The sequence below is a fragment of the Salmo salar genome, chromosome ssa11 (genome assembly GCF_905237065.1).
Source record: "Salmo salar chromosome ssa11, Ssal_v3.1, whole genome shotgun sequence".
Lineage (NCBI taxonomy): Eukaryota > Metazoa > Chordata > Actinopteri > Salmoniformes > Salmonidae > Salmo > Salmo salar.
Genome location: NC_059452.1, coordinates 61311230 through 61336789, shown reverse-complemented (window position 1 = coordinate 61336789; position 25560 = coordinate 61311230). Strand labels below are relative to the sequence as shown.

General features: G+C 42.1%; 1 protein-coding gene across 2 annotated transcripts; it reads left to right on the top strand.

The window, feature by feature from the left end:
* The first annotated feature begins 567 nt into the window (after positions 1-567).
* LOC106562828 (TBC1 domain family member 13) lies at positions 568-18444 on the top strand. Of its 2 annotated transcripts, XM_014127850.2 has the most exons (13): positions 704-971; positions 1061-1107; positions 3524-3597; positions 3685-3725; positions 11745-11806; positions 12529-12628; positions 12800-12882; positions 13138-13297; positions 14374-14584; positions 16239-16402; positions 16688-16848; positions 17101-17158; positions 17270-18444. In XM_014127850.2, exons 2-13 carry the CDS (start codon positions 1085-1087, stop codon positions 17333-17335), a joined length of 1203 nt encoding a protein of 400 aa, XP_013983325.1. In that variant the 5' UTR covers positions 704-971; positions 1061-1084; the 3' UTR covers positions 17336-18444. The 2 variants fall into 2 exon arrangements, with proteins under 2 accessions (XP_045545775.1, XP_013983325.1); XM_045689819.1 differs by lacking the exons at positions 704-971; positions 1061-1107 and adding an exon at positions 568-641.
* The last annotated feature ends 7116 nt before the right edge of the window (positions 18445-25560 follow it).

Here is a 25560-nt window from a genome sequence, read left to right as displayed (position 1 = left end):
TCTTAAACTCCTGACTGTTAGCAATAAGGCTTCTGGCATTCCACTGAAGGATAACAAAAACCATAACTCTAATTAATATCATATTTAGACATTCCATCATTAGTACTATTAGGAGTCAACAATCATGGCGACTGTAGCATCTGTTACTCCTAAAAACTCTTGTTGCTGCTTCCACAATGATTTTCAACTCTGCTGTTTTTCTTTCCATAGACGCAGTCAGGTTGACGACCTTTCCAATGAAGGCTATTAAGTCAATCTGATTAACTATTAAGGTGTCCTTTGAAACAACACATTTGTGAGAGCAGGATTTCTGACCAGGTCTCGTATCTGTGTCTGGACCAACAAAAGCAGAATGTCCTACTTATTCCTGGAGTAACCCTATTATTCCACTTATTCCAGGAGTAACCCTATTATCTCCATCATTCAACCTAATAGTTCACCAATCTGCCTTGCAGCCTCTGCATAAGAGACATTATGAGTACTTTTATATATTTGGGCCTCTCTAGCCCTTTTCTGCACGCTATATGCAGTTTAGCGAAGTTGCAACAGGTTGTGTTTTGAGTAACTCATACTTCCGACCGAAAATGTGGAATGGTCCAATTGAAAAACAGCCTGGGTGCAACTTTGCTAAACTGCGTACAGTAAGTGTATCTTTTGTATTTGATTTTTTTTCTCTCGCTGGTATGACAGTTATGTTCCAAAGGGTTCCAAAACCGTATCGCAAGCGAGGATTATTAACGTTTTAAACGTTAAAACAGAGCGTCGGGATTGTAGTTCACATGGAGCCAGCCATTCCTGTACCTCAGTGGAGCCAGCCCCCTTGCGTTCTTAAGAGCTAAAATGATCCCACACTGCCAAATGCTGATGTAGTTTACAGTGAGAGAACAGTCAGAAATAGTGGTTTTCAAATATTAATGTTCATATTTTCAGTCAAACTTTTATAAGGTTGATTTCAAGAGAAATACAGGCAGGTGAGATCAGAAAACAAACAGCAAAGTAATCTTTCCCAAGTGTCGTTGCGGATGTTTCACCATCGGAGTATTTTTCTTGTGGCACACAGGTCTTGCTTTTGGATTCGTCCAACATGTCTAGTTCTTACAGAATCAGGTGAGATGCATATTTGATTTATAAATGGAAAGTAGGCCATAATAACACATTCGATTAAATGTGATATAGCTATGTTTGTCAATCGTAAATCTCATGTGATGCGTTCCCGATCGTGGATTATGACGTGGTGGACTCTGAAAGCCCTGTAGGCTGACGTTAACTAGCTAACTCAGCCGGTTGCGTTGTCTCGAGGAAATGGGAAATCATCTGCTAGCAACATCGATGAAAATGTCAGCTTCATTGTACTGTACTACACTGCAGACAATGTTTTTAAATTCCTATCCGCTTGAATGGAAAACATTTTTCCTAGCTATCTGCTCTAGCTAGCTAGCTCATTCATAGACTCAAGCAGTCCACCCCCTAAAGGAGCATTTAATTCGAGGTTTTAATGAACGATGTAGTGGCAAACATTAGGAAGGACTAAGAGAATGCAGAACTGGTGCTAGCTACCTAATTCCTTAAATACAATTATGCAACTAAGCAAGGTTGCTAACATCATGCACACATTCTCCACTGATGAAATTATCAAAACAAACTTGAGACCCTTTTAAACGAGACAGTCAAACCTGTGCATTGTATTTGACTTCATGTTAATTATAAGCCCCAAATACAGGGAGAAGTACAAACTAGTCTACTCAAGATGCAATGTTGCTATATAGCCTATTGAATAACATTTGGCCTATGCAATGGGCATACTAACAGGACAACCTTTTAAATTCTTGCGAGACAAGGGCAGTTCAAAGCAGGACGCACTAATTCACTTGTATTAAATATATTTACTGCCAAATAGCGGGAGTGTATCAAACAGTAGCCAAGAAAATGCAGACTCTTTGTAAATAAAACGGTTCAAATGCCTACTACAGTAACCTATTTTCTTTGATGGCTGAAATTTTGCTGCAAGGCTTAGTTGCAAGAAGCTGAAGGTTATTCATTATAAAGCTTTCCTGGCGTTTAGGCTACTATTCACTCATGCTTCTGGACTTTCTTGTTCCAGGAAAAGACTGGATCCTATGTTATGAAGGGCAATCAAAGTTATGGTTTAACTGTGACAGCAAAGCACTTTTGCCTGGTGTTCGTTAATGATCTGAGGTCAGGGCTGGTGTCTCGTGAGCGCTGGTGTTTGATAAAAAACAGATGAACTGTTTTCCCTTTGAATTGCCCCAAGCCGAGTAACTTTGCTGATCATCTGCAGTTTTCCAGAGAGCCATGACAAACAGGATGTAGCTGCCGGTGAAGTCAAGGAAAGAGAATAGGAAAGAGAAATTGCTATTATAGGAGAAAGGCATACTAGATTGAAATCAAATAACTTTTTATTTGGTTCTGTTCAGTAGGTTGGTTCTGTTCAGTAGGTTAGAACAAAATCTGAATATCACAGATATGGTGTATGAAGAATGGACACAACTCTCTGATGTTGAATCACTGAATAGCCAATCCTGTCAGTTCTACACACACTTCTTTCTATAAGACCTATAACCTACGGTCTGCTGTATAGACTAGGCCTTTGAGTTTTTTGGGCTAAATCATTCACAATCAGGCCGCCCGATCTATTTTGAGTTCCTCTGGGAGAATCAATACTTCTTTTCCTGGTAGTGGTAATGTAGCCTAACCACCACATCAATGGGTCCTGTTATTTGGCTGGATCTTCAGCTGATCATAACAGCAGGACAGCCTGCATTGATCATGGGAGCACATAGGTGTCACTGTCTCCATGCAGTCCAGCTGAAAGAAGGATGTTTCAGTGAATAGGCTAGTGGCAGAACTCCAGTTTGAATGAGTAATTCAACAGTGTTAAAAAACAATAAATTGGCACTTTGACCAAGTCCCTCCATTGAATATGTTATGTTGTACCATAAGAACAGTTGGAGCAGGTTGTGTTGGTAAATCAGAATGTCAAAGACCGTATACTTAGCAGTTCTCTAGGGTGGAAGTTGAACTACTTAACGATGTTGCTATAGGGGTCTATGGCTATAGGTACCAAGTTAGGGGGAGGGTATTTTGGTCACCCCCCTCCTTTTCTGGGCACATGATTTGACCCCCCCCCACACACACACACACACACACACACACACACACACACAGTCAATGCACAAGGTAAACAAATGGAACTGTGCAGCCCTTTGTAGATTGTGACACAAAATAATGTGTTTTGCAATCTTTTGGATCCTTTCCTCCTCCTTTATTTGTGGTTGTCACAGTAAACATATTAGTCTACCCACTCAGAACATCCAGTCCTATATTGTTTATGTCTGTCTGCTGCATGTGTAATAATCTGAATGAGGCATTATAGGAATGTTACCTTCCTCTTTCTTGATGGGAGGCATTATTTTATGATCTACCATGAATGCAACAAACAATATGCCTCTTACAACACAACCTACTTTGAGATGTTATTTTTCCCTTTCTTGTGCAAATGAAGGATCCAGGATTTCAAGGTGGCCTTGAGTGAAGAGAAGCTTGACTTAAAGGTGCTTCGGGAACTTTGCTTCAGCGGTAAGCAAGAACTTTGCTTTCACCATAAAACAAATGTATTTTTACATATTTTATTAACACATTTTCATGTTTCCTATCTCTCTCCAGGTATCCCGTTTGAAGGAGGCATCCGTGCACTTTGCTGGAAAGTGAGTTGCTCCAGCCTTTTAATAGACAGAGTGCATTCGGAAAGTATTCAGACCCCTTGACTTTTTTCACATTTTGTTACGCTACAGCCTTACTCTAAAATTGATGAAATAATTTTTCATCAATCTACACACAATACCCCATAATGACAAAGCAAAAAAACTGATATCAAATTTACATACGTATTCAGACCCTTTACTCTGTACTTTATTGAAGCACCTTTGGAAGTGATTACAGCCTTGAGTCTACTTGGGTAAGATGCTACAAGCTTGACACCTGAATTTGGGGAGTTTCTCCTGGCTCTGGCTGGGTCACTCAAGGACATTCAGAAACTTGTCCCGAAGCTACATGTTTGTTATCTTGGCTGTGTGCTTAGGGTCGTTGTGCTGTTGGAAGGTGAACCTTCGCCCCAGTCTGAGATCCTGAGCGCTCTGGAGCAAGTATTCATCAAGGATCTCTCTCTGTACTTTGCAGTCCCTGCCGCTGAAAAACATCCCCACAGCAGGATGCTGCCACCACCATGCTTCACCGTAGGGATGGTGCCAGGTTTCTTCCAGACGTGACGCTTAGCATTCAGCCCCAAAAGTTCAATCTTTGTTTCATTAGACCAAATAATCTTAATTCTCATGGTCTGAGAGTCCTTTAGGTGCCTTTTGGCAACTCCAAGCAGGCTGTCATGTGCCTTTCGTCTGGCCACTCTACCATAAAGGCCTGATTAGTGGAGTACTGCAGAGAAGATTGTCCTTTTGGAAGGTTCTCCCATCTCCACAGAGGAACTTTGGACCTCTGTCAGAGTGACCATTGGGTTCTTGGTCACCTCCCTGACCAAGGCACTTCTCCCCTCAGTTTGCCCGGGCGGCCAGCTCTAGGAAGAGTCTTTTTGATTCCAAACTTCTTCCGTTTAAGAATGATGGAGGCCACTGTGTTTTGGGGACCTTCAATGCTGCAGAAAAATGTTGGTACCTTCCCCAGATCTATGCCTCGACACAATCCTGTCTCAGAGCTCTACGGACAATTCCTTTGACCTCATGGCTTGGTTTTTACTCTGACATGCACTGTAAACTGCGGATTTATATAGACAGGTGTGTGCCTTTCCAAGTCATGTCCAATCAATTGGATTTACCACAGGACTCCGAGTTGTAGAAACATTTTAAGGATGATCAATGGAAACAGGATGCACCTGAGCTCAATTTGTAGATGATAATGGCGCCGGAGGGGATGGCTGCCGTTTTACAGGGTCCTAACAAACTGTGCTATTTTGTTTGTTTTTCCAATTTCTTGTAACTCATTTTGTTCATAATGTTGCTGCTACCGTCTCTTATGACCGAAAAGAGCTTCTGGGCATCAGAACAGCGATTACTCACCTCAAACTGGATGAAGATTTCTGACGCGAAGGATATACTGCTTTGTCAAGACAAGGCCCAAATCCCCATCATTCGTGTGAAGAAAAGATGTAAATACCGGGGGCGGAGGTCTGGGTGCCTTGTGAGAATTAATCGGCGAGTGAGTACACCACCACTACCCTCCGTATTATTGGCCAACTTGCAATCATTGGAAAACAAACTGGACGATCTACGACTAAAACTATCCTACAAACGGGACATTATAAACTGTATCTTATGTTTCACCGAGACCTGGCTCAACGATGACACGGACAATACAGAGCTGGGGTAGAACACCTCATGATAAGCTCTAGACCACACTATCTACCAAGACAGTCTATATTATTCGTAGCTATCTATTTGCCACCACAAACCGATGCTGGCACTAAGACCGCACTCAACGAGCTGTATAAGGCCATAAGCAAACAAGAAAAAGATCATCCAGAAGCGGTTTGTGGTGGTAAATAGATGGCTACGAATAATATAGACATGAACTCTCTTGGTAGATAGTGTGGTCTAGAGCTTATCATGAGGTATTCTACCTCAGGCGAGCAATACCTCGAGACTTCTTTAATATTAGACATTGGGCACCACCAGCAATTACTGACAAATAGACACACACCCCCCGCCCCTCGTCTTACCAGACAAAGCTGCTCTGTCCTGACGAAAAACGGAGAAGCCGGCCAGCTCTATTGTCTGTGTCATCGTTCAGCCAAGTCTCGGCGAAACATAATACAGTTTATAATGTCCCGTGCAGGCAAACTTAAATCCATTTGACCTAATTTCTACCAGCATGTCACGTGTAACCAGAGGAGAAATACAACTCTAGACCACCTTTACTCCACACACACGAGACGCATAAAAAGCTCTCCCTCGCCCTCCATTTGGCAAATCTGACCAGAATTCTAACCTCCTGATTCCGGCTTACAAGCAAAAACTAAAGAAGGAGGTACCAGTGACTCGCTCAATACAGAAGTGGTCAGATGACGCAGATTAGAAGTCGACCGATTCTGATTTTTCAAAGCCGATACCGATTTATTGGAGGACCAAAAAAAGCAGATGCCAATTTTTTTTAAATATATATATATATATATGTATGTATGTATGTATGTATGTATGTATGTATGTATGTATGTATATATATATGTATGTATGTATATGTGTGTTTTATTAATGACAATTACAACAATACTGAATGAACACTTTTATTTTAACTTAATATAATACATAAAATCAATTCAGTCTCAAATAAATAATGAAACATGTTCAATTTGGTTTAAATAATGCAAAAACACAGTGTTGGAGAAGAAAGTAAAAGTGCAATATGTGCCATGTAAAAAAGCTAACGTTTAAGTTCGTTGCTCAGAACATGGGAACATAAGAAAGCTGGTGGTTCAATATTCCCAGTTCTTCAATAATCCCAGTTTAAGAAGTTTTAGGTTGTAGTTATTATAGGAATTATAGGACTATTTCTCTCTATACCATTTGTATTTCATATACCTTTGACTATTGGATGTTCTTATAGGCACTATAGTATTGACAGCCTAATCTCGGGAGTTGATAGGCTTGAAGTCAATAACAGCGCTATGCTTCAAGCATTGCGAAGAGCTGCTGGCAAACGCAGTAAAGTGCTGTTTGAGCCTGCTGCTGCCTACCAACGCTCAGTCAGACTGCTATATCAAATCATAGACTTAATTATAATAAACACAGAAATACGAGCCTTAGGTCATTAATATGGTAAAATCCAGAAACTATCATTTCAAAAACAAAACATTTATTCTTTCAGTGAAATACAGAACCGTTCCGTTTTTTATCGAACGGGTGGCAACCCTAAGTCTAAATATTGCTGTTACATTGCACAACCTTCAATGTTATGTCATTTTGTAAAATTCTGGCAAATGAATTACAGTCTTTGTTAGGAAGAAATGGTCTTCACACAGTTCGCAACGAGCCAGGTGTCCTAAACTGTTCCATATCCCCTGACTGCTTGCACTGGAACGCAAGAGAAGTGACACAATTTCCCTAGATAATATTGCCCACTAACATGAATTTCTTTTAACTAAATATGCAGGTTTAAAAAAATATACTTGTGTATTGATTTTAAGAAAGGTATTGAGGGTTAGGTACATTGGTGCAACGAATGTGCTTTTTTTCGCAAATGCACTTTTGTTAAATCATCACCCGTTTGGCGAAGTAGGCTGTGATTCAATGATAAATTAACAGGCACCACATTCATTATATGCAACGCAGGACAAGCTATTTAAACTAGTAATATCATCAACCATGTGTAGTTAACTAGTGATTATGTTAAGATTTATTTTTTTATAAGAAGTTTAATGCTAGCTAGCAACTTACCTTGGCTCCTTGCTGTACTCGTGTAACAGATGGTCAGCCTGCCACGCAGTCTCCTCGTGGATTGCAATGTAATCGGCCATGCCGATTAATCGGTCAACCTCTAACACAGATGCTACGCTACAGGACTGTTTTGTTAGCACAGACTGGAATATGTTCCGGGATTCATCCAATGGCATTAAGGAGTATACCACCTCAGTTGCCAGCTTCATCAATAAGTGCATCGACAATGTCGTGCCCACAGTGACCGTATGTACATTTCCCAACCAGAAGCCATGGATTACAGGCAACATCCACACCGAGCTAAAGTGTAGAGCTGCCGCTTTCAAGGAGCGGGACACTAATCCGGATGCTTATAAGAAAACCAGCTATGCCCTCAAACAAACCATCTAACCGTCAATACAGGACTAAGTATGAATCCTGCTACAGCGGCTCTGACGGTCGTCGGATGTGGCAGGGCTTGAAAACTATTACGGACAACAAAGGGAAACCCAGCTGCGAGCTGCCCAGTGACGCGAGCCTACCAGACGAGCTAAATGCCTTTCATGCTCGCTTTGAGGCAAGCAACACTGAAGCATGCATGAGAGCATCAGCTGTTCCGGACGACTGTGTGATCACACTCTCTGTAGCCAATGTGAGCAAGACCTTTAAACAGGTCAACATTCACAAAGCTCGCGGGGCCAGACGGATTACCAGGATGTGTACTCAAAGTATGCGTGGACCAACTGGCAAGTGTCTTCATTGACATTTTCAACCTCTCCCTGGCCAAGTTTGTAATACCTACGTTTCAAACAGACCACCATAGTCCCAGGTGCCCAAAATAGCGACTCTAACCTGCCTAAATGATTACCGCCCCGTAGCACTCCCCTCGGTAGCCATGAAGTGGTTTGAAAGGCTTGTCATGGCCCATATCAACACCATCATGCCAGAAACCCTAGACCCACTCCAATTCGCATACCACCCCAACAGATCCACAGATGTCTCAATTGCACTCCACACTGCCCTTTCCCACCTGGACAAAAGGAACACCTATGTGAGAATGCTGTTAGTTGACTACAGCTCAGCGTTCAACACCATAGTGCCCAAAAAGCTCATCACTATGCTAAGGACACTGGGACTAAACACCTCCCTCTGCAACTGGATCCTGGACTTCCTGACGCGCCACCCCCAGGTGGTAAGGGTAGGCAACAACACATCTGCCACGCTGATCCTCAACACTGGGGCCCCTCGGGTGCGTGCTTAGTCCCCACCTGTACTCCCTGTTCACCCACGACTGTGTGGCCAAATTCGAATCATTAAGTTTGCTGATGACATAACAGTCATAGGCCAGATCACCAACAACGATGAGACAGCCTACAGGGAGGAGGCCGGAGACAACAACCGCTCTCTCAATGTGAGCAAGACAATGGAGCTGATTGTGGACTATAAGAAAAGGAGGGCCGTACAGGCCACCATTAACATCGACAGGACTCAAGTGGAACGGGTCGAGAGTTTCAAGTTCTTTGGATTCCACATCACCAACAAACTATCATGGTCCAAACACACCAAGACAGTTGTGAAGAGGGCACGACAACACCTTTTCCCCCTCAGGAGACTGAAAAGATTTGGCAATGGTCCCCAGATCCTCAAAGTTCTCCAGCTGCTCCATCGAAAGCATTCTGACCGGTTGTATTTCCGCCTGGTATGGCAACTGATCAGCATCTGACCGGAAGGCAGTACAGAGGGTTGTGTCTACGGCCCAGTACATCACTGGGGCCAAGCTTCCTGCCATCCAGGGACTCTATACTAGGCGGTGTCAGAGGAAGGTCCAAAAAATTGTCAAAGGTTACAGTCAACCAAGTTATAGACTGTTCTCTCTGCTTCCGCACAGCAAGCGGTACCGGCGCGCCAAGTCTAGGACCAAAAGGCTCCTTAACAGCTTCAACCCCCAAGCCATACGACTGCTGAACAATTAATCAGATGGCCACCCAGACTATTTACATTGACACCCTCCCCCTCCATTTGTTTTTACACTGCTGCTACTCACTGTTTATTATCTATGCATAGTCACTTCACCCCTACCTACATGTACAAATTACCTTAACTAACCTCTACACCCGCACATTGACAACTTGTAATTTAGTATAGGCTACTGTTCAAATGTTGCTGTAATAGGCCTACATGTTTCTCCTTGCATGGTGTTTTGTTGCAAGTTTAGTTTTCTGGATATTCATTGTCAAGCTTTAAAAACCGAAGCCAGACTGCAACATTTTAGTAGCCTAGGACTGTGGCATGTGTATGTACAGTTTATGTACATTTTCCCTCCGCTGCCCGCTGTAAACGGGACACACAAAAGTAGCTCAATTGACATTGAATTCACAGATGCGAGTGCATCAGGCTGTAATTTTCTGTCAACTGTTGACTCAACTGTTGACTCATTTACACACGTGTGTGTGTGTCCTATTGTCCTTTAGTAGTAAGGTGTACCCATGTGTGAATGTTTTATTTTATAACTTTTTTTGATCAGTGCCATTAGCGATGATATGATGCAGCGCACTGGCTTGTGTGTGGATCTGGGAGGAGGAGTGTGTCTGTGGCAATGCACTGCCTTTGGCGTGCAGCACGTTCGCAATGCAGTGCATCGGGGGTGGTATGGAGGCGGGCCAAAATGAATTGACAACCCAAAAAATTGCGCGGGCAGGATGGAAATGTGTCACGGGCCGGATTCAGCCTGCAGGCCTTTTGTTTGACACGTGATCTACAGTATGTAGCATTAGCCTTAGTTTTAGTAATAGTTTAACCTCTTGGGGCTAGGTGGGACGCTAGCGTGCCACCTGTGGTGCACTCCATCAACAGCAGGTGCATTTCAAGAGCGGCAAATTTGAATCCAAATAAATGTCAAAATTCAAATTTTTCAAAAATACAACTATGTTACACCATTTGAAAGATAAACATCTCCTTAATCTAACCACGTTTTACGATTTCAAAAAGGTTTTACGGCGAAAGCATAAATTTAGAGTATGTTAGGACAGTACATTTACAAGAGTTGTGTGTAATGTTTTGTCAAGTCAAAGACAGGGTCACCAAAACCATAAAACCAGCTAAAATGATACACTAACCTTTTACAATCTCCATCAGATGACACTCCTAGGACATTATGTTAGACAATGCATGCATTTTTAGTTCTATCAAGTTCATATTTATATACAAAAACAGCGTTTTACTATGGCATTGATGTTGAGGAAATCGTTTCCCTCCAATAACCGGCAGTCAAGTCAGCGTCAGAAATTAAATAATTAAAATTAGAAAACATTGTTAAAATATTATATTGTCATTTAAAGAATTATAGATTTACATCTTTTGAACGCAATCAACTTGCCAGATTTAAAAATAACCTTACTGGGAAATCACACTTTGCAATAATCTGAGCACTGTGCCCAGAAAAATACGCGTTGCGATACAGACTAGACGTCATGTTGGGGAGATCTAAAATCGAAAATACTATGTAAATAATCCATTACCTTTGATTCTCTTCATCAGATGTCACTTCCAGGTATCACAGGTCCATAACGAATGTAGTTTTGTTCAAAAAAGCTCATCATTTATGTCCAAAAATCTCCGTCTCGTTAGCACATGATGTAAGCCAGCCGGACTTCTCGTCGTGAACGAGGGGAAAAAATATATTTCCGTTCGTTCAAACATGTCAAACGTTGTATAGCATAAATCATTAGGGCCTTTTTAACCAGAACATGAATAATATTCAAGGTGGACGAATGCATAGCCTTTTATAACGTATTGGAACGAGGGTACCCAACATGAAGTAGCGCGCCAGGTGTCTAATGGGACATCACCGTTCCATGGCTCTTGTTCGGTCAGATCTCCCTCCAGAAGACTCAAAACACTTTGTAAAGGCTGGTGACATCTAGTGGAAGCAATAGGAAGTGCCAAAATATTCCTAAACCCCTGTGTTTTTCAATGGGATAGCTTTAAAGTCAATACAACACATCAGGTATCCACTTCCTGTCAGAAAATGTCTCAGGGTTTTGCCTGCCAAATGAGTTCTGTTATACTCACAGACACCATTCAAACAGTTTTGGAAACTTTAGAGTGTTTTCTATCCATATATAATAAGTATATGCATATTCTAGTTACTGGGTAGGATTAGTAACCAGATTAAATCGGGTACATTTTTTTTATCCAGACGTGCAAATGCTGCCCCCTAGACCCAACAGGTTAAGCCTGTTGTTCTAATCTTATCTGTGAATGGTTGGGATTCTTATTTCTGATGACTTGCTTCAATGTTTCCAGGTCCTGCTCAATTACCTGCCTTTGGACCAGATGATATGGGACTCCTTCCTCAAAAAGCAGAGGTAAAAATGTTTCCAACAGTGCTGGTGGACATCAATTCTTTATCAACAGGAGGAGATGAATGGACATGTTATGTACTCTCAGTGTATAAAGTGCATGAAAACATCTACTGCTCAAGACTTAGCCACTGCGTGTGTCCTTCCATCTATGCCTGAATTATACCTTGGTAACTAACCAGTTCTTAGTCAAGTATATCCCTCCTGTCCCACTGGAGTTTACTTTTGAATCCTTCAGATTTTACCAAGTGTTTCTAGACAAACAGCTGAGTCATAATGGAACCTGACCCATTAAAATCTCATACTAAAACACAACACCCAGCACCGGACAGCTATATCAGGTCTGCTCGGACTGGGAAACAGCGATGGTGATAAGTCATGCTTGTCTGCTGCTTCTATTGGCTCTCTCCTCACATTATTCAAATACTTAAAATACTTCAAGTGTTTGGTTGATCCTGCCTGAAGTACCTTTACTGGCCCTGTCAAGAAACAATGCCTAGCCCCTAGTCAATTCATGTAAACCAGAGAGGATTGGGTCAGTATAAGAAATATGTTACTATCTCCATGATATCATGGCTGTATCTTTGAGGACTTTTCCCTCTAAGTCAAAATCAAGTCAAATTGAGCTCCTTAAAGGAAACTACTAGGCGTTTCAGACCTCCGATGGTCCCTGTCTCTTGCGGTTACCCACAGACATAGAGATTATGGTATTTATTTGTGGGCCACAGGGAGGTGTATTCCCAGTTCCTAAAGGAGATGATCATCCAACCAGGCATCGCTAAGGCCAACCTGGGCCTCTCCAGAGAGGACGTGACTATGGAGGACCACGTGAGTTTCCCCTCTCCCTATTTTTTGCCCTCAAAATATTAACATTTCTTACTCTAATACACACTGCTGGACTGTCTGAGCTAATGCATATATGATTTTTCACAGATTTCACAGATCAGTCTCCCATATATTCATTTTCATGCCCTCTTTCTGTCTTTCTCGCTCTCTCAGCCTCTCAACCCCAACCCAGACAGCAAGTGGAACAACTACTTCAGAGACAACGAGGTGCTGCTACAGATTGATAAAGATGTCCGGTAGGTCTGACTGCCTGGGCAACAAGCTAGGTACTTCTTTGGCTGACTGAAGTTCATCTCCATGTATTTTAAGTCACTCATCCTTTAGAGCAGGGGCGAGCAACTTGACTGATGGTTAAATTCTATTAATGTATTCCAGTACCCAGTCATGTAATACCATCTCCAAAAAGGCAGAAGATTGGAAGCAGTGGCTCTCTCGTGGAAGCCTTATGTTCCACATAGGAATACACTAACTAGTGTATTTCATGACGGCAGGCGCTTGTACCCCGACATGGCGTTCTTCCAGCGGCCCACAGACTACCCCTGCCAGCTGATCCTGGATCCCCAGAACGACTACGAGACACTCAGGCGCCGTGTGGAACAGACTACCCTCAAGGCCCAAACTGTGGACCGCAACCGCAGCGGGGTCACCAATGTGAGTGAGAGGGGGGAGAGTCGTGTACGTTTTTTTTTTAATGTGTATGAACAGACATATTCATTTCATTTTAGTCATTTAGCAGACGCTCTTATCCAGAGCGACTTACAGTAGTGAATGCATACATTTCATTTCATGCATTTTTTTGTACTGGCCCCCCGTGGGAATCGAACCCACAACCCTGGCATTGCACACACCATGCTGGCGTTGCAAACACCATGCTCTACCAACTGAGCCACAGGGAAGGCCCTGGACAGAGGCCGGCTAGTGGTGACAATTTAATAGTCTGATGGCATGGAGATGGAAGCTGTTGGTCAGTCAATGATAATGCCTCCACTTCCAGAGGCAGCAGGGTGACCTTCTTTTGGTAATGCTAGGGGAAACACTATTCAGATGGGCTGACTCTACCACCCTGTGTTATGTTCAATCCCCCTCTCCTGCTTTAAGCAATGCAGTCATGATGTGCACGCGGTGGTGCGTGTGTACTGCAAGGTCCAGGTGAGTGTATTGGCTTGACGATGATGGGTCGATAACCTTATTTTACTTATGGGTGTTTTCAGTTTGTTCCCATTTCCATCCCATAACAATTGACTCGATGCCCCTCCAATGGTCTTCTATGGCCGAGAGCTGTAATGCTTCAACTGCTTTAAGAACTCTCAAGAGTGGCTTAAATCTGTTTTGTCATTCTAAGCAATATGGTAGTAGATCCATGTTGCCCTCTGATTAGCCTCTGCTGAGACCCCAACAACTGGATATTCCGGTTTTCAGGGGAAATGGAATGAGCCTGTGACGTGACATCCGCGACACTCCATCTTAACTCCTCTTCTACATTTACTGGATTGGTTGAACAGTGCAGAAGAGAACCTCCCCCAGCAGTTTTTTTTTCTCATCAAGACCAGTATCTAGGGGATATAGTTTCAGGCATTTATTTTACTCATGCTACGTTAGGTTACCCTCTGAAAGGCGTGGTGGAAATTTGGCCATATTGTGTATACCTAATCCAATCCTTTCAGAACTAGGACTTGTTTCTCATCCGGTCCTAATTCTTTCCTCTGTCTTCCGCTCCCCATCTCCAGGTGAGCTCCCCGGGCAAGGCCCTTAACCTGTACCCGTCCAACGAGTACGAGGTGCTGCCCAGCGGCTGCGAGGCCCACTGGGAGGTGGTGGAGCGAATCCTGTTCATCTACGCCAAGCTCAACCCGGGCATCGCCTACGTGCAGGGCATGAACGAGGTGGTGGGCCCTATCTACTACACCTTTGCCACCGACCCCAACAACGAGTGGAAAGGTGGGTGCAGGAGGGGATGTGTGCGTGCGTGTGTATTTTAGGAGCATAGCAGAAGACACATTTTCGTCACTAGTGCAGATGGACAAATAAATTCCTATTGTATTAAACGCAAACATCAGCCCAATCTGCTGCTGCCTGCTGCTACTTCCTTCTTTTAGTCCCATTCCACTGTATTCTGCATCAGAAGGCTAATGTTCTGTGATGGAATGGATCAAGCTGAGTCAGCATTACAGGACAAATGAGGGATGGCCAACATTTCATATGCTTCCATCTCATCTTCAGATTTTTATTGTGCCACCTCTAAAGAAGTATTTTACTAGCTAGATTTCAGTCCAATTTGCGACAGATTTTCATGCAAATATTATTAAAAAGGCTATGCGTGATGACGTAATGCACATAAAAACCACTTTTGCTCTAAAGTTCTAATGCAACGAGAGAGAAAAAATCGGTTTGTTTCCATTGCAGTTTCCACTCTATCTATGGTTTTGTCACAAACTGTTGGCAAATAAATGGCAAACTTGCCGAGTCTTCTCTCTAGACAACAGTTCACCGATAAAGTGGACAGGTTAGGTTGTATGATGAGATGGATAAGATCAACATCATTCTTATTTCTTAATTGGATGCTAATCACCGATCATCATGTCACTAACATACAAATTAAGACCCAGGATATTTATTGGAAATGAGCATCAAGCTCATCACTGTGTACTTTCACCACCCTATGAAGTTCATCATAACTAGTTCATCTGTAGCCTTATAAACGGAATGCTTTTTCAAGTCGTAGTCGGACCACCACACAACTTAGCATCGCGTGACTGCAAATCTACCTCGACATGATAGTTATTCTATCAACAATTGCACAAGAAATCGTTTTCACCCCAATTTGTCGCATAATTCATTTTACAGACACAAAAAGATCCCACAATGTCGAACGAACAAATTATCTGGCGCTTTTTATTAATTTATTTTTTATAAATTTTTTACCCCTTTTTCTCCCCAATTTCGTGGTATCCAATTGGTAGTTACAGTCTTGTCCCATCGCTACAACTCCCATACGGACTCGGGAGAGGCGAAGGTCGAGAGCCGTGCGTCCTCTGAAACCCAGCCAAGTCGCACTGCTTCTTGACACAACGCCCGCTTAACCCGGAAGCCAGCCGCACCAATGTGTCGTAAGAAACACCGTACACCTGGCGACCGTGTCAGCGTGCATTGCGCCCGGCCCGCCACAGGAGTTGCTAGTGCATGATGGAACAAAAACATCCCTGCCTGCTAAACCCTCCCCTAACCCGGACGACACTGGGCCAATTGTGCACCGCCCCATGGGTCTCCCGGTCGCGGCCGGCTGTGAGAGAGCCTGGACTCGAACCAGGATCTCTAATGGCACAGCTAGCACTGTGATGCAGTGCCTTAGACCACTATGCCACTCAGGAGGCCTGACATTTTTTAAATTGTACCGACACTTCCTATTTCCATCACAGCTGTCTTGATTTGTTTTTATATGGTATGACTTTACTTGCATAAAAACTGTTGATGGAAACATGGTGACTGTCTATAATATATTTGATTGACTGGCAGTCGTTGAACAGACAGAAACAATTGACACTAGGTAGGGCATGATTGATCGACTGATTGATTTGCCTGTCCAACCAATCAGAGCACGCCGAGGCAGACACCTTCTTCTGTTTCACCAACCTGATGTCAGAGAACCGGGACATGTTCATCAAGAGCCTGGACGACTCGCAGTGCGGCATCACCTACAAGATGGAGAGCGTCTACTCCATGCTCAAAGAGAAGGACATGGACCTCTATATGAAACTGGTGAGCAAAGGCCTCCTGGGCCCAGTCCCAAAACCATCCCTTGGCCCTTTCCCTAGGCCCTTGTTGACTGCCCTTCACGGCTCTGAAAGGATACAAGTTCGTATGGATAGGTGAGGGGGTTAGATTTTGCAAAAGGTGACAGGTGCACACATTTATTTATTTTCATGTAATTACAAAAAGTGTGTTGGATTTAGTTAAAGGACTTCATTTAGTGGGCTAATGTTTTGTTTGTAGTAATGATGGAGGCTAGTTAAATTTTTCAACCTCTTTCCTTCTCTCTAACAGCAGGAGCAGAACATCAAGCCGCAGTACTTCACCTTCCGCTGGCTAACCCTGCTGCTGTCCCAGGAGTTCCTCCTGCCCGACGTCATCCGCATCTGGGACACGCTCTTCTCCGACCAGGACCGCTTCGACTTCCTCATCCTGGTCTGCTGCGCCATGCTCGTGTGAGTTCCCCCTTCTGGCCTGCCCAGCAATGAACCACTACCCCCTGGACAAACCCGCATCCATAACCCCAGATTGACCCCATACCCAATTCCCCAAGTCTGTTTATTTATTTTTATTTTTTTAGGAATGCAATGCAATTCCTGAATTGACTTGAATTTGGATGGATTTGGATAGGAATTTGATCTTACCGTATAATGTATTATGTTTGTTATTTCTGTCCTGATTGGCATGCTTGTCCTGTGTGGTTTCAGACTGATTCGAGATCAGTTGCTGGCAGGAGACTTCACGGTCAACATGAGACTGCTGCAGGTAAGATCATCTAAAAGCATCTATCCAAATAGTGGGGCTAATATAGGTCATGCTTGGGCAACTAAGGAGGTTTTATTTGACGTTTGACTGATTGTCCATGTTCTTCTTCAGGACTACCCCATCTCAGATGTCCACACCATCCTGGCCAAGGCCAAGGAGCTTCAGGGTGGCTCATAGCCACCCCTCCCCCTATCTCCCTCTCCTGGATTTTGGGGATGCACCATTGAAACTGGTAACCCTAGGTGACAACAAGGCCCCATTGCACCCTGGGAGGGAGAGGAAGCCACCTGGTGCCGGTGTGGTGCACGGTTGGTCAAAGCAACCAAACTCAATACTTTGACTTTTTGTCTCACTCTCACAGCCCGACAGTATTTCCACTCTCTCAGAGAGGGTGTGTGGGCTCAATCTATTTATTTTTGCACTGAACACTTGAAAAAATGACAATCTACATATATGAAGCAGAGAAACCAGTTACCCATACAACAGCGTCATTATAAAGTGTGTCAGTGCTATTATAACACTCCTAGGTTATTTTAAAACTAAGTTTTTTTAATTTTTTTTCCGTTTTTTTGTTTTTTTACATGTGAATATGGTTATTTTTTATTGTGTAGCTCGTACGAAAGACGAAATATAATACTACCGTGTAAAGTCTAACCACAACAAAAAATAAGTATAGATTGTTACTAGGATCATATGCCTTTGGTAATGGGCAATTGAAACGTGAAGGTCCTCTGTTTGTTTTCGGTTAAACTCAGTCTGCCCAGTTTAAAGCCAGACAGTTGTATCCTCTCTCTTGAATCTCCAATATTAATGTGTTTCGCAAATGTTGGTATCAAATGAATGGGGTGTGAAACCTGTACCTTACTCACTAATCCAAAGTGCATGCTTATACATTAGCCCAAAAGCTAATGAAGCAACAGGCAGGAAGGAAACGCTAAATTAACCCTTGATTGTCTTAAATCTAGCCTTAGGGGGAAATTGATACAGTGATGATAATGATGGTCTATTTTATTGTAAGGGCATTACTTTGCAAACAAAACAGTCATTCAATTGGGCATTCAAGTTTTTAATATATTTTGAGTAATTTCTTAATATATTTTTAGTCATTTCTGGTCGCATTAGAATAAAGTGGTTCACATGTAAAGCATAATAAGTTGAACATTAATGACATGTTAAGTGAAGAATAACACATTTTGCTCTGCATACTGTTGGATAATTAGAGAACAAATTATTGATAATAATAACTAAATATGTATAATTAATGACATTAAAATGCTACGATAACATTTCTGTACTCAGATAATGGAATTGACAGATTACAGTTGACAACTGAAAATCACTAACATTTAATGTGTTATTGATAAAAAATAAATTCTCAAAACGCTAACAGTTACCACAAAGTTAATACACCATTGAAATGTACCTTTTCAAACTGTAGGACCTACATAATAATGTGATACTTCGTTAAGTACACAGAGAATGGCTTGCTTTGTAATGATAATCATTATTGTGAGAATGATTCAGCTCAAAAAACAGTTACCTTTTTACTGTTTGCGTTTCAGTTTTATTGGCACTCCCAAGTATTGCCATCCATTTCGGTCTATAGTACATTCGGAAAGTATTCAGACCCCTTAACTTTATCCACATTTTGTTACGTTCCAGCCTTATTCTAAAATTGATTAAATGTTTTTTTCCCCCTCAATCAACACACAATACCCCATAATGACAAAGCAAAAACAGGTTTTTAGAAATGTTTGCAAATGCATTTGTTGAATCACATTTACATAACTATTCAGACCCTTTTCTCAGTACTTTGTTGAAGCGCCTTTGGCAGCGATTACAGCCTCGAGTCTTCTTGGGTATGATGCTACAAGCTTGGCACACTTGTATTTGAGGAGTTTCTCACTTTCTTCTCTGCAGATCCTCTCAGGCTCTGTCAGGTTGGATGGGGAGCGTTTCTGCATAGCTATTTTCAGGTCTCTCCAGAGATGTTCAATCGGGTTCAAGTCCGGGCTCTGGCTGGGCCACTCAAAGACATTCAGAGACTTGTCCCGAAGTCACTCCTGCGTTGTCTTGGCTGTGTGATTAGGGTGGAAGGTGAACCTTCGGCCCAGTCTGAGGTCCTGAGCGCTCTGGAGCACGTTTTCATCAAGGATCTCTCTGTACTTTGCTCCGTTCATCTTTGCCTCGATCCTGACTAGTCAGTCCCTGCTGCTGAAAAACATCCCCACAGCATGATGCTGCCACCATCATGCTTCACCGTAGAGATGGTGCCAGGTTTCCTCCAGACGTGACGCTTGGCATTCAGGCCAAAGAGTTCAATCTTGGTTTCATCAGACCAGAGAGTCTTATTTCTCATGGTCTGAGAGTCTTTAGTTGCCTTTTGGTAAACTCCAAGTGGGCTGTTGTGCCTTTTACTGAGGAGTGGCTTCCGTCTGGCCACTCTACCATAAAGGCCTGATTGGTGGAGTGCTGTGGAGATGGTTGTCCTTCTGGAAGGTTATCCCATCTCCAGAGAGGAACTCTAGAGCTCTACCAGAGTGACCATCGGGTTCTTGGTTATCTCCCTGTCCAAGTCCCTTCTCCATGATTGCTCAGTTTGGCCGGGCGGACAGCTCTAGGAAGAGTCTTGGTGGTCAAACTTCTTCCGTTTTATTAATGATGGAAGTCGCTGTGTTCTTGGAGACCTTCAATGCTGCAGACATTTTTTTGGTACCCTTCCCTAGATCAGTGCCTCAACAAAATCCTGTCTCAGAGCTCTATGGACAATTCCTTTGACCTCATGGCTTGGTTTTTGCTCTGACGTGCACTGTCAACTGTGGGACAGTGTTATATAGACAGGTGTGTGCCTTTTCAAATCATATCCAATCAATTGAATTTACCACAGGTGGACTCCAATCAAGTTGTAGAAACATCTCAAGGATGATCAATAGAAACAGGATTTCAAGTCTCATAGCAAAGTGGCTGAATACTTAAGTAAATAATGTATTTGTTTTTTATTTGTAATACATTTGCAAAACCTGTTTTCGACTTTGTCATTATGGGGTATTGTGTGTAGATTGCTGAGGATTTATTTTTATTTAATCCATTTTAGAATAAGGCTGTAACGTAACAAGATGTGGAAAAAGTCAAGGGATCTGAATACTTTCCGATGGCACTATACATTCTAACGCTATTTCATTGGCAAGATGGTATCCTCCAACTGACAAATCCCCTAGGCAGGAATTTGTACAAATTAACAGTCTGTGACTAGCTATAATTCAATGTAGCATTATTGTACTAAAGTGAGGTGCTAAGGGATACTACACTACATGACCAAATGTATGTGGACACCTGGTCGTCGAACATCTCATTCCAAAATCATGGGTATTAATATGGAGTTGGCTTCCCCTTTGCTGAGAGTGGCTTTCAGTGTTGTGTTGGATTTTCTCCAAACATTACTCTTTGTATTCAGAACAAAAAGTTCATTTATTTGCCATATTTATTGCAGCATTACTTAAGTGCCTTGTTGCAAACAAGATACATGTTTTGGGATATTTTTATTCTGTACAGGCTTCCTTTTTTTCACTCTGTCATTTTGGTTAGTATTGTGAAGTAACTACAATGTTGTTGATCCATCCTCCGTTTTCTATGATTGCAGCCATTACATTCTGTAACTGTTTTAAAATCCCCATTGGCCTCATGGTGAAATCCCTGAGCCGTTTCCTTCCTCTCCGGCAACTGAGCTAGGAAGGACGCCTGTATCGTTGTAGTGACTGGGTGTGTTGATACACCATCCAAAGCTTAATATGCTTAAAGGGAAATTCAGCATCTGGTTATTTATTTAGATTTTTTATATAAATTGGAGCCCATTTTTGCGAGGCATTGAAAAACCTCCCCGGTCTTTGTGGTTGAATGTGTGCTTGAAATTAACTACTCGATTTGAGGGGCCTTACAATTAATTGTATGTGTGGGGTACAGAAATTAGGTAGTCACTCAAAAATGATGTTAACCACTATTATTGCACACAGTGAGTCCATGCTACTTATTATGTGATTTGTTAAGCACACATTTACTCCTGACTTATTTAGGCTTGCCGTAACAAAGGGGTTGAATACTTATTGACTGATTCATTTAGTGTTCTATTAACAAAATTCCACTTTGAAATTATGGGGTGTTGTGTGTAGATCAGTGACACAAAATCTAAATTGAATCTATTTTAAATTCAGGCTGTCAAGCAAAACAAGGTTGAAAAAGTAAAGGGCTGTGCATACTTTCTGAAGGCGTTGTGTATATAAACAGTGACACATTCCCCCTTGGAGACTCACCAATGACAAAGAAGGATAGTCTCATCTTCCTGTAATTCACAAATGTCTGTTGTCAACGATTAATGATTTATCGTTCTCCATCTTTTTCTCATTCTTATCTTGCTCCATTGGGATTTATTTTTTTCCTTCTTTCATCATTCCCTTGGCTCTCGCCTTTCTGGACTTCAAACAAAATCTGTTTTACAGCAATATGGAGACTGTTTCAGAAGGCAGCTCGCGGCCTCTGGTCTCTCATCTCTGCCAACTATTTGATGGGAGCCAGTATAGCCTATATGTGGCAAAAAGCTCCTATAATTGTGGGATAACAGGGCTAGAGAGGGAGAGTATGCATAGTCGATACAAAGTATAAGAATAGCAGACAAGTGGGTTAGGAAAAGCAGAACACTAGTAGTTCAACCATTTTCAAAGTTGGTTTTGGTGTTGGGGAGTAATTTGCTTTCGCAATAAAAATTATTTTAAAAAAGCCATGTGAACTTTGTCCATTTGGTTCTTGGTAATGGGTATCATAACTTCATGACATTATGGCCCATTTGCAGACAACTGACCGGTCAGAAAGTTCAGCTGCTCTCCTGCTAACTTTAAAATCCTTTACATAAGAGAAGCGCTACCAGTCAAAAGGGTTTCCAGTGAAAAACCGTAGCAACCTTTATTTTTGTTTACAGTCATGATCATTCTGATTGGTTGACTGACTGGGTGATGCAGACAAAATGGCCACTCCTCTCACCCAACAACAAGATTTATCAGAGTGCATTGTGGTTAGTTGGTGACCATGGTGGATAGCAGCATGGCATCGTGGCATGTGTCTACTTGCCTGGCACAACCAATGTTTCTGTACTAATGTTTCTGAAACGAACGCCTTCCTCCCACCCCTTCCGTTTAATAGCTCGTGAAATTGGAGAGACTGGAGAAGAGAGGGACGTCATGTTTAGATTGATAATTTGTGCTTGAAGTGCTCTTAGCTAAGGGAGACTTAATCCCAGCTGCATCTTCCCTGGCAAACTGGAGGGATTGGCTGAGTTCCAATGAACTTAAATCCCTTCCTTGCCATGAAATGTCTTCTTTCCTTATGCTGATTGGTGAACGGACCGGATAGGTTTCCACAATATTGTTTCTTCTAAGAAGTCCTCAGATCAGCGTACATGAAGGAAATTAGATAAAGGAAGCAACTGAATAAAAGAAGTGGTTTAAGACCCTCAAATTGTTGTAGAGGAATTTATTGAAGGGCAAAGCAAGTCAACACTCATTATGTTTGTTTCAGCATTATTCATTTTTTGTCCTTACCTCCTACCTCGTCTGTGTTCACAGAGCTGAAAGGACAAAACCATGAATTTCAATTCACTCAATTCAAAAACATCATGCAGGCTCTTGTAAACTTGTAGCAGTACTTTTTTGGTGCTTCTTTTTTTTTTGGTGCTCATCTCACATGTGCCTGAACAAAAATTGCAAGAGAATGATTTTAGTCTTCTTTTTTTTTTTCATTTCCCAGTTTTTTACGTTTTTTTTAGGGAGGCGGATGGGATGAGTGAGAAAGCGAGTCGGAATGAATGTCTAGCATAAAAATACATTTTCTTCTTGATTGTCTAACTTGTTTTGTATTTGTGTGGTGGAAAACACCAGCGTCTCTGGTTACTTAACACCAAGCTTTACTCTGTCTCTTTCTAATAATTATTTTTATTGCTGTCATGTTATAAATTTGAGCCTTGGACATCATTGGATGAAGGGATGTCGTAAACTGAAGTAGCTTTTTCAAGCAGGGATCAGAAGCGTCCACCCCTGATAAGTGTTTGTTCTTTTTCATGTGTACTCTGCTCTATGTGTGTGTGTGTGTGTATGCTTGTGTCTGTAAGACAGTTCTCAAAAAAAATTCTTGCATGATTATACAGTTTTGGTGGAAATTCTATACATGTTTTTACAATGTTTGCAAATGCACAATAAATATTTAATTTACAGTTTAAATAAAATATTTGTGAGGTCTACCTGACATTTTCACTGTTACATACATACATACATACATACATACATACATACATACATGTATACAGTTGAAGTCGGAAATTTACATACACTTAAGTTGGAGTCATTAAATCTTGTTTTTCAACCACTCCACAATTGTCTTGTTAACATACTATAGTTTTGGCAAGTCGGTTAGGACATCTACTTTGTGCATGACACAAGTATTTTTCCCAACAATTGTTTACAGATTATTTCACTTATAATTCACTATCACAATTCCAGTGGGTCAGAAGTTACCATACACTAAACTGACTGTGCCTTTAAACAGTTTGGAAAATTCCAGAAAATTATGTAATGGCTTTAGAAGCTTCTGATAGGCTAATTGACATAATATGAGTCAATTGGAGGTGTACCTCCAAATTAAAAATTACTTGTGTCATGCACGAAGTAGATGTCCTAACCGACTTACCAAAACTATAGTTTGTTAACAAGAAATTTGTGGAGTGGTTGAAAAAGATTTTTAATGACTCCAACCTAAGTGTATGTAAACTTCCGACTTCAACTGTATATATACATACACACACACACTGAACAAAAATATAAACGCAACATGCAACAATTTCAAAGATTTGACTGAGTTACAGTTCATATAAGGAAATCAGTCAATTTAAATATTCACTAGGCCCTAATCTATGGATTTCACATGACTGGGAATACAGATATGCATCTGTTGGTCACAGATACCTTAAAAAAGAATGGACCTCACAATGGGCCTCAGGATCTCGTCACGGTATCTCTGTGCATTTCAAATTGCCATCGATAAAATTAAATTGTGTTCGTTGTCCGTAGCTTATGCCTGCCCATACTATAACCTAGCTTCTTATGTTGGATCCCACGACGCAGTTGGCATCAGTTGCTGGGACTGCTTGTATCTTTACAGTGATCTTGCTGACCAAGGTCGGGTCTGAGGAGCTATTTGACATCGCATCTAGCCTAGCTGCTAGCTAGCTGGACATCAAGCTAGTGAGGTGTTCTTGAACGCAGTCCGCAACGCGGTTAGCCGTTGTGGCTGGGACCGCGGATTGTTCCGGGTTTGTGGCTGTCTAGATCCCTGCTGTTTGTTGTTTTCAATTTTCCCCTTGACCTGCCCTGTCTGGAACTGAGAGGAGTAACAGCCTAACATACGTTGCTAGCTACCATGACAAAGACCAAAGCCGGCGGGAGTACCGTTGAGGACAGTGCCAATGGTCTCTGTCACATGTGAAGGATCTTTTAAACAAACAAAAACAGATTAGCAGTTGTTACAACAACAAGAAAATAGTTTCAAGTGTTTTGTCCAAATGCTTGTGGATTCTACTAATAAAAGAATGGACGACCTGACCCAGGACCTGAAGAACAGTTTGCAGTTCTCCTAGGGTCAGCTCGACGAGTTGAAACAGGAGAACGGCAAGATGACAGCAATCTCTAAGTCATTGAGAGAGGACATCAGTTCTGTGTGTGAATCCATGATAACAATGACAGATAAATCAGACTATCTCGAGGGACAATCAAGGCGAAGCAACATGGTTGTGGACGGAATTGCAGAATCTCCACATGAGACCTGGATGGAGTCTGAGGACAAAGTGAGGGAAATGATCTCCAAGAAATTGAAGATGGACCACAGGAAGATTGAGGTGGAGCGCGCCCACAGGACTGGAAAACCCACCACCGGCCCAGGTGATAGGCCCAGGCCAATAGTGCTAAAGTTCCTGAGGTTCAAGGGCAAGGTAGCTGTTCTAGAAAGAGTGAAGAACTTGAGAGGAACGTATATCTTCCTCAACGAGGACTATTCTGAAGCTGTGCGCAAGAAGAGGAAAGAACTGATTCCAGCCATGAAAGCAGCCAGTTCGCGCGGGGACATTGCGTACATCCGCTACGACAGGCTCATTGTCCACCCTCCCTCCCAGAAGCCTCAACCCGGCAGCACACACACACACACCAATTGATTAATACCAACACCAACTGCTGAATGTATAGATTTTTTTATCTTGCTTTGTCTGCTCTTTTCAATATGATGTCTATCCCTGATAAGCTACCCAGGAAAGGGCTCAAAATAGCCCATTATGATATATGTAGCCTTAGAAATAAGGTTAATGAAATCAT

Coding starts and splice junctions, on each gene's coding strand:
- LOC106562828 (XM_045689819.1), top strand. CDS start 592: ATGGTCCAATTGAAAAACAGCCTGGGTGCAACTTTGCTAAACTGCGTA. Junction 642..3,523: donor ACTTTGCTAAACTGCGTACA/GTAAGTGTATCT, acceptor GTGCAAATGAAG/GATCCAGGATTTCAAGGTGG. Junction 17,159..17,269: donor TCAACATGAGACTGCTGCAG/GTAAGATCATCT, acceptor GTTCTTCTTCAG/GACTACCCCATCTCAGATGT.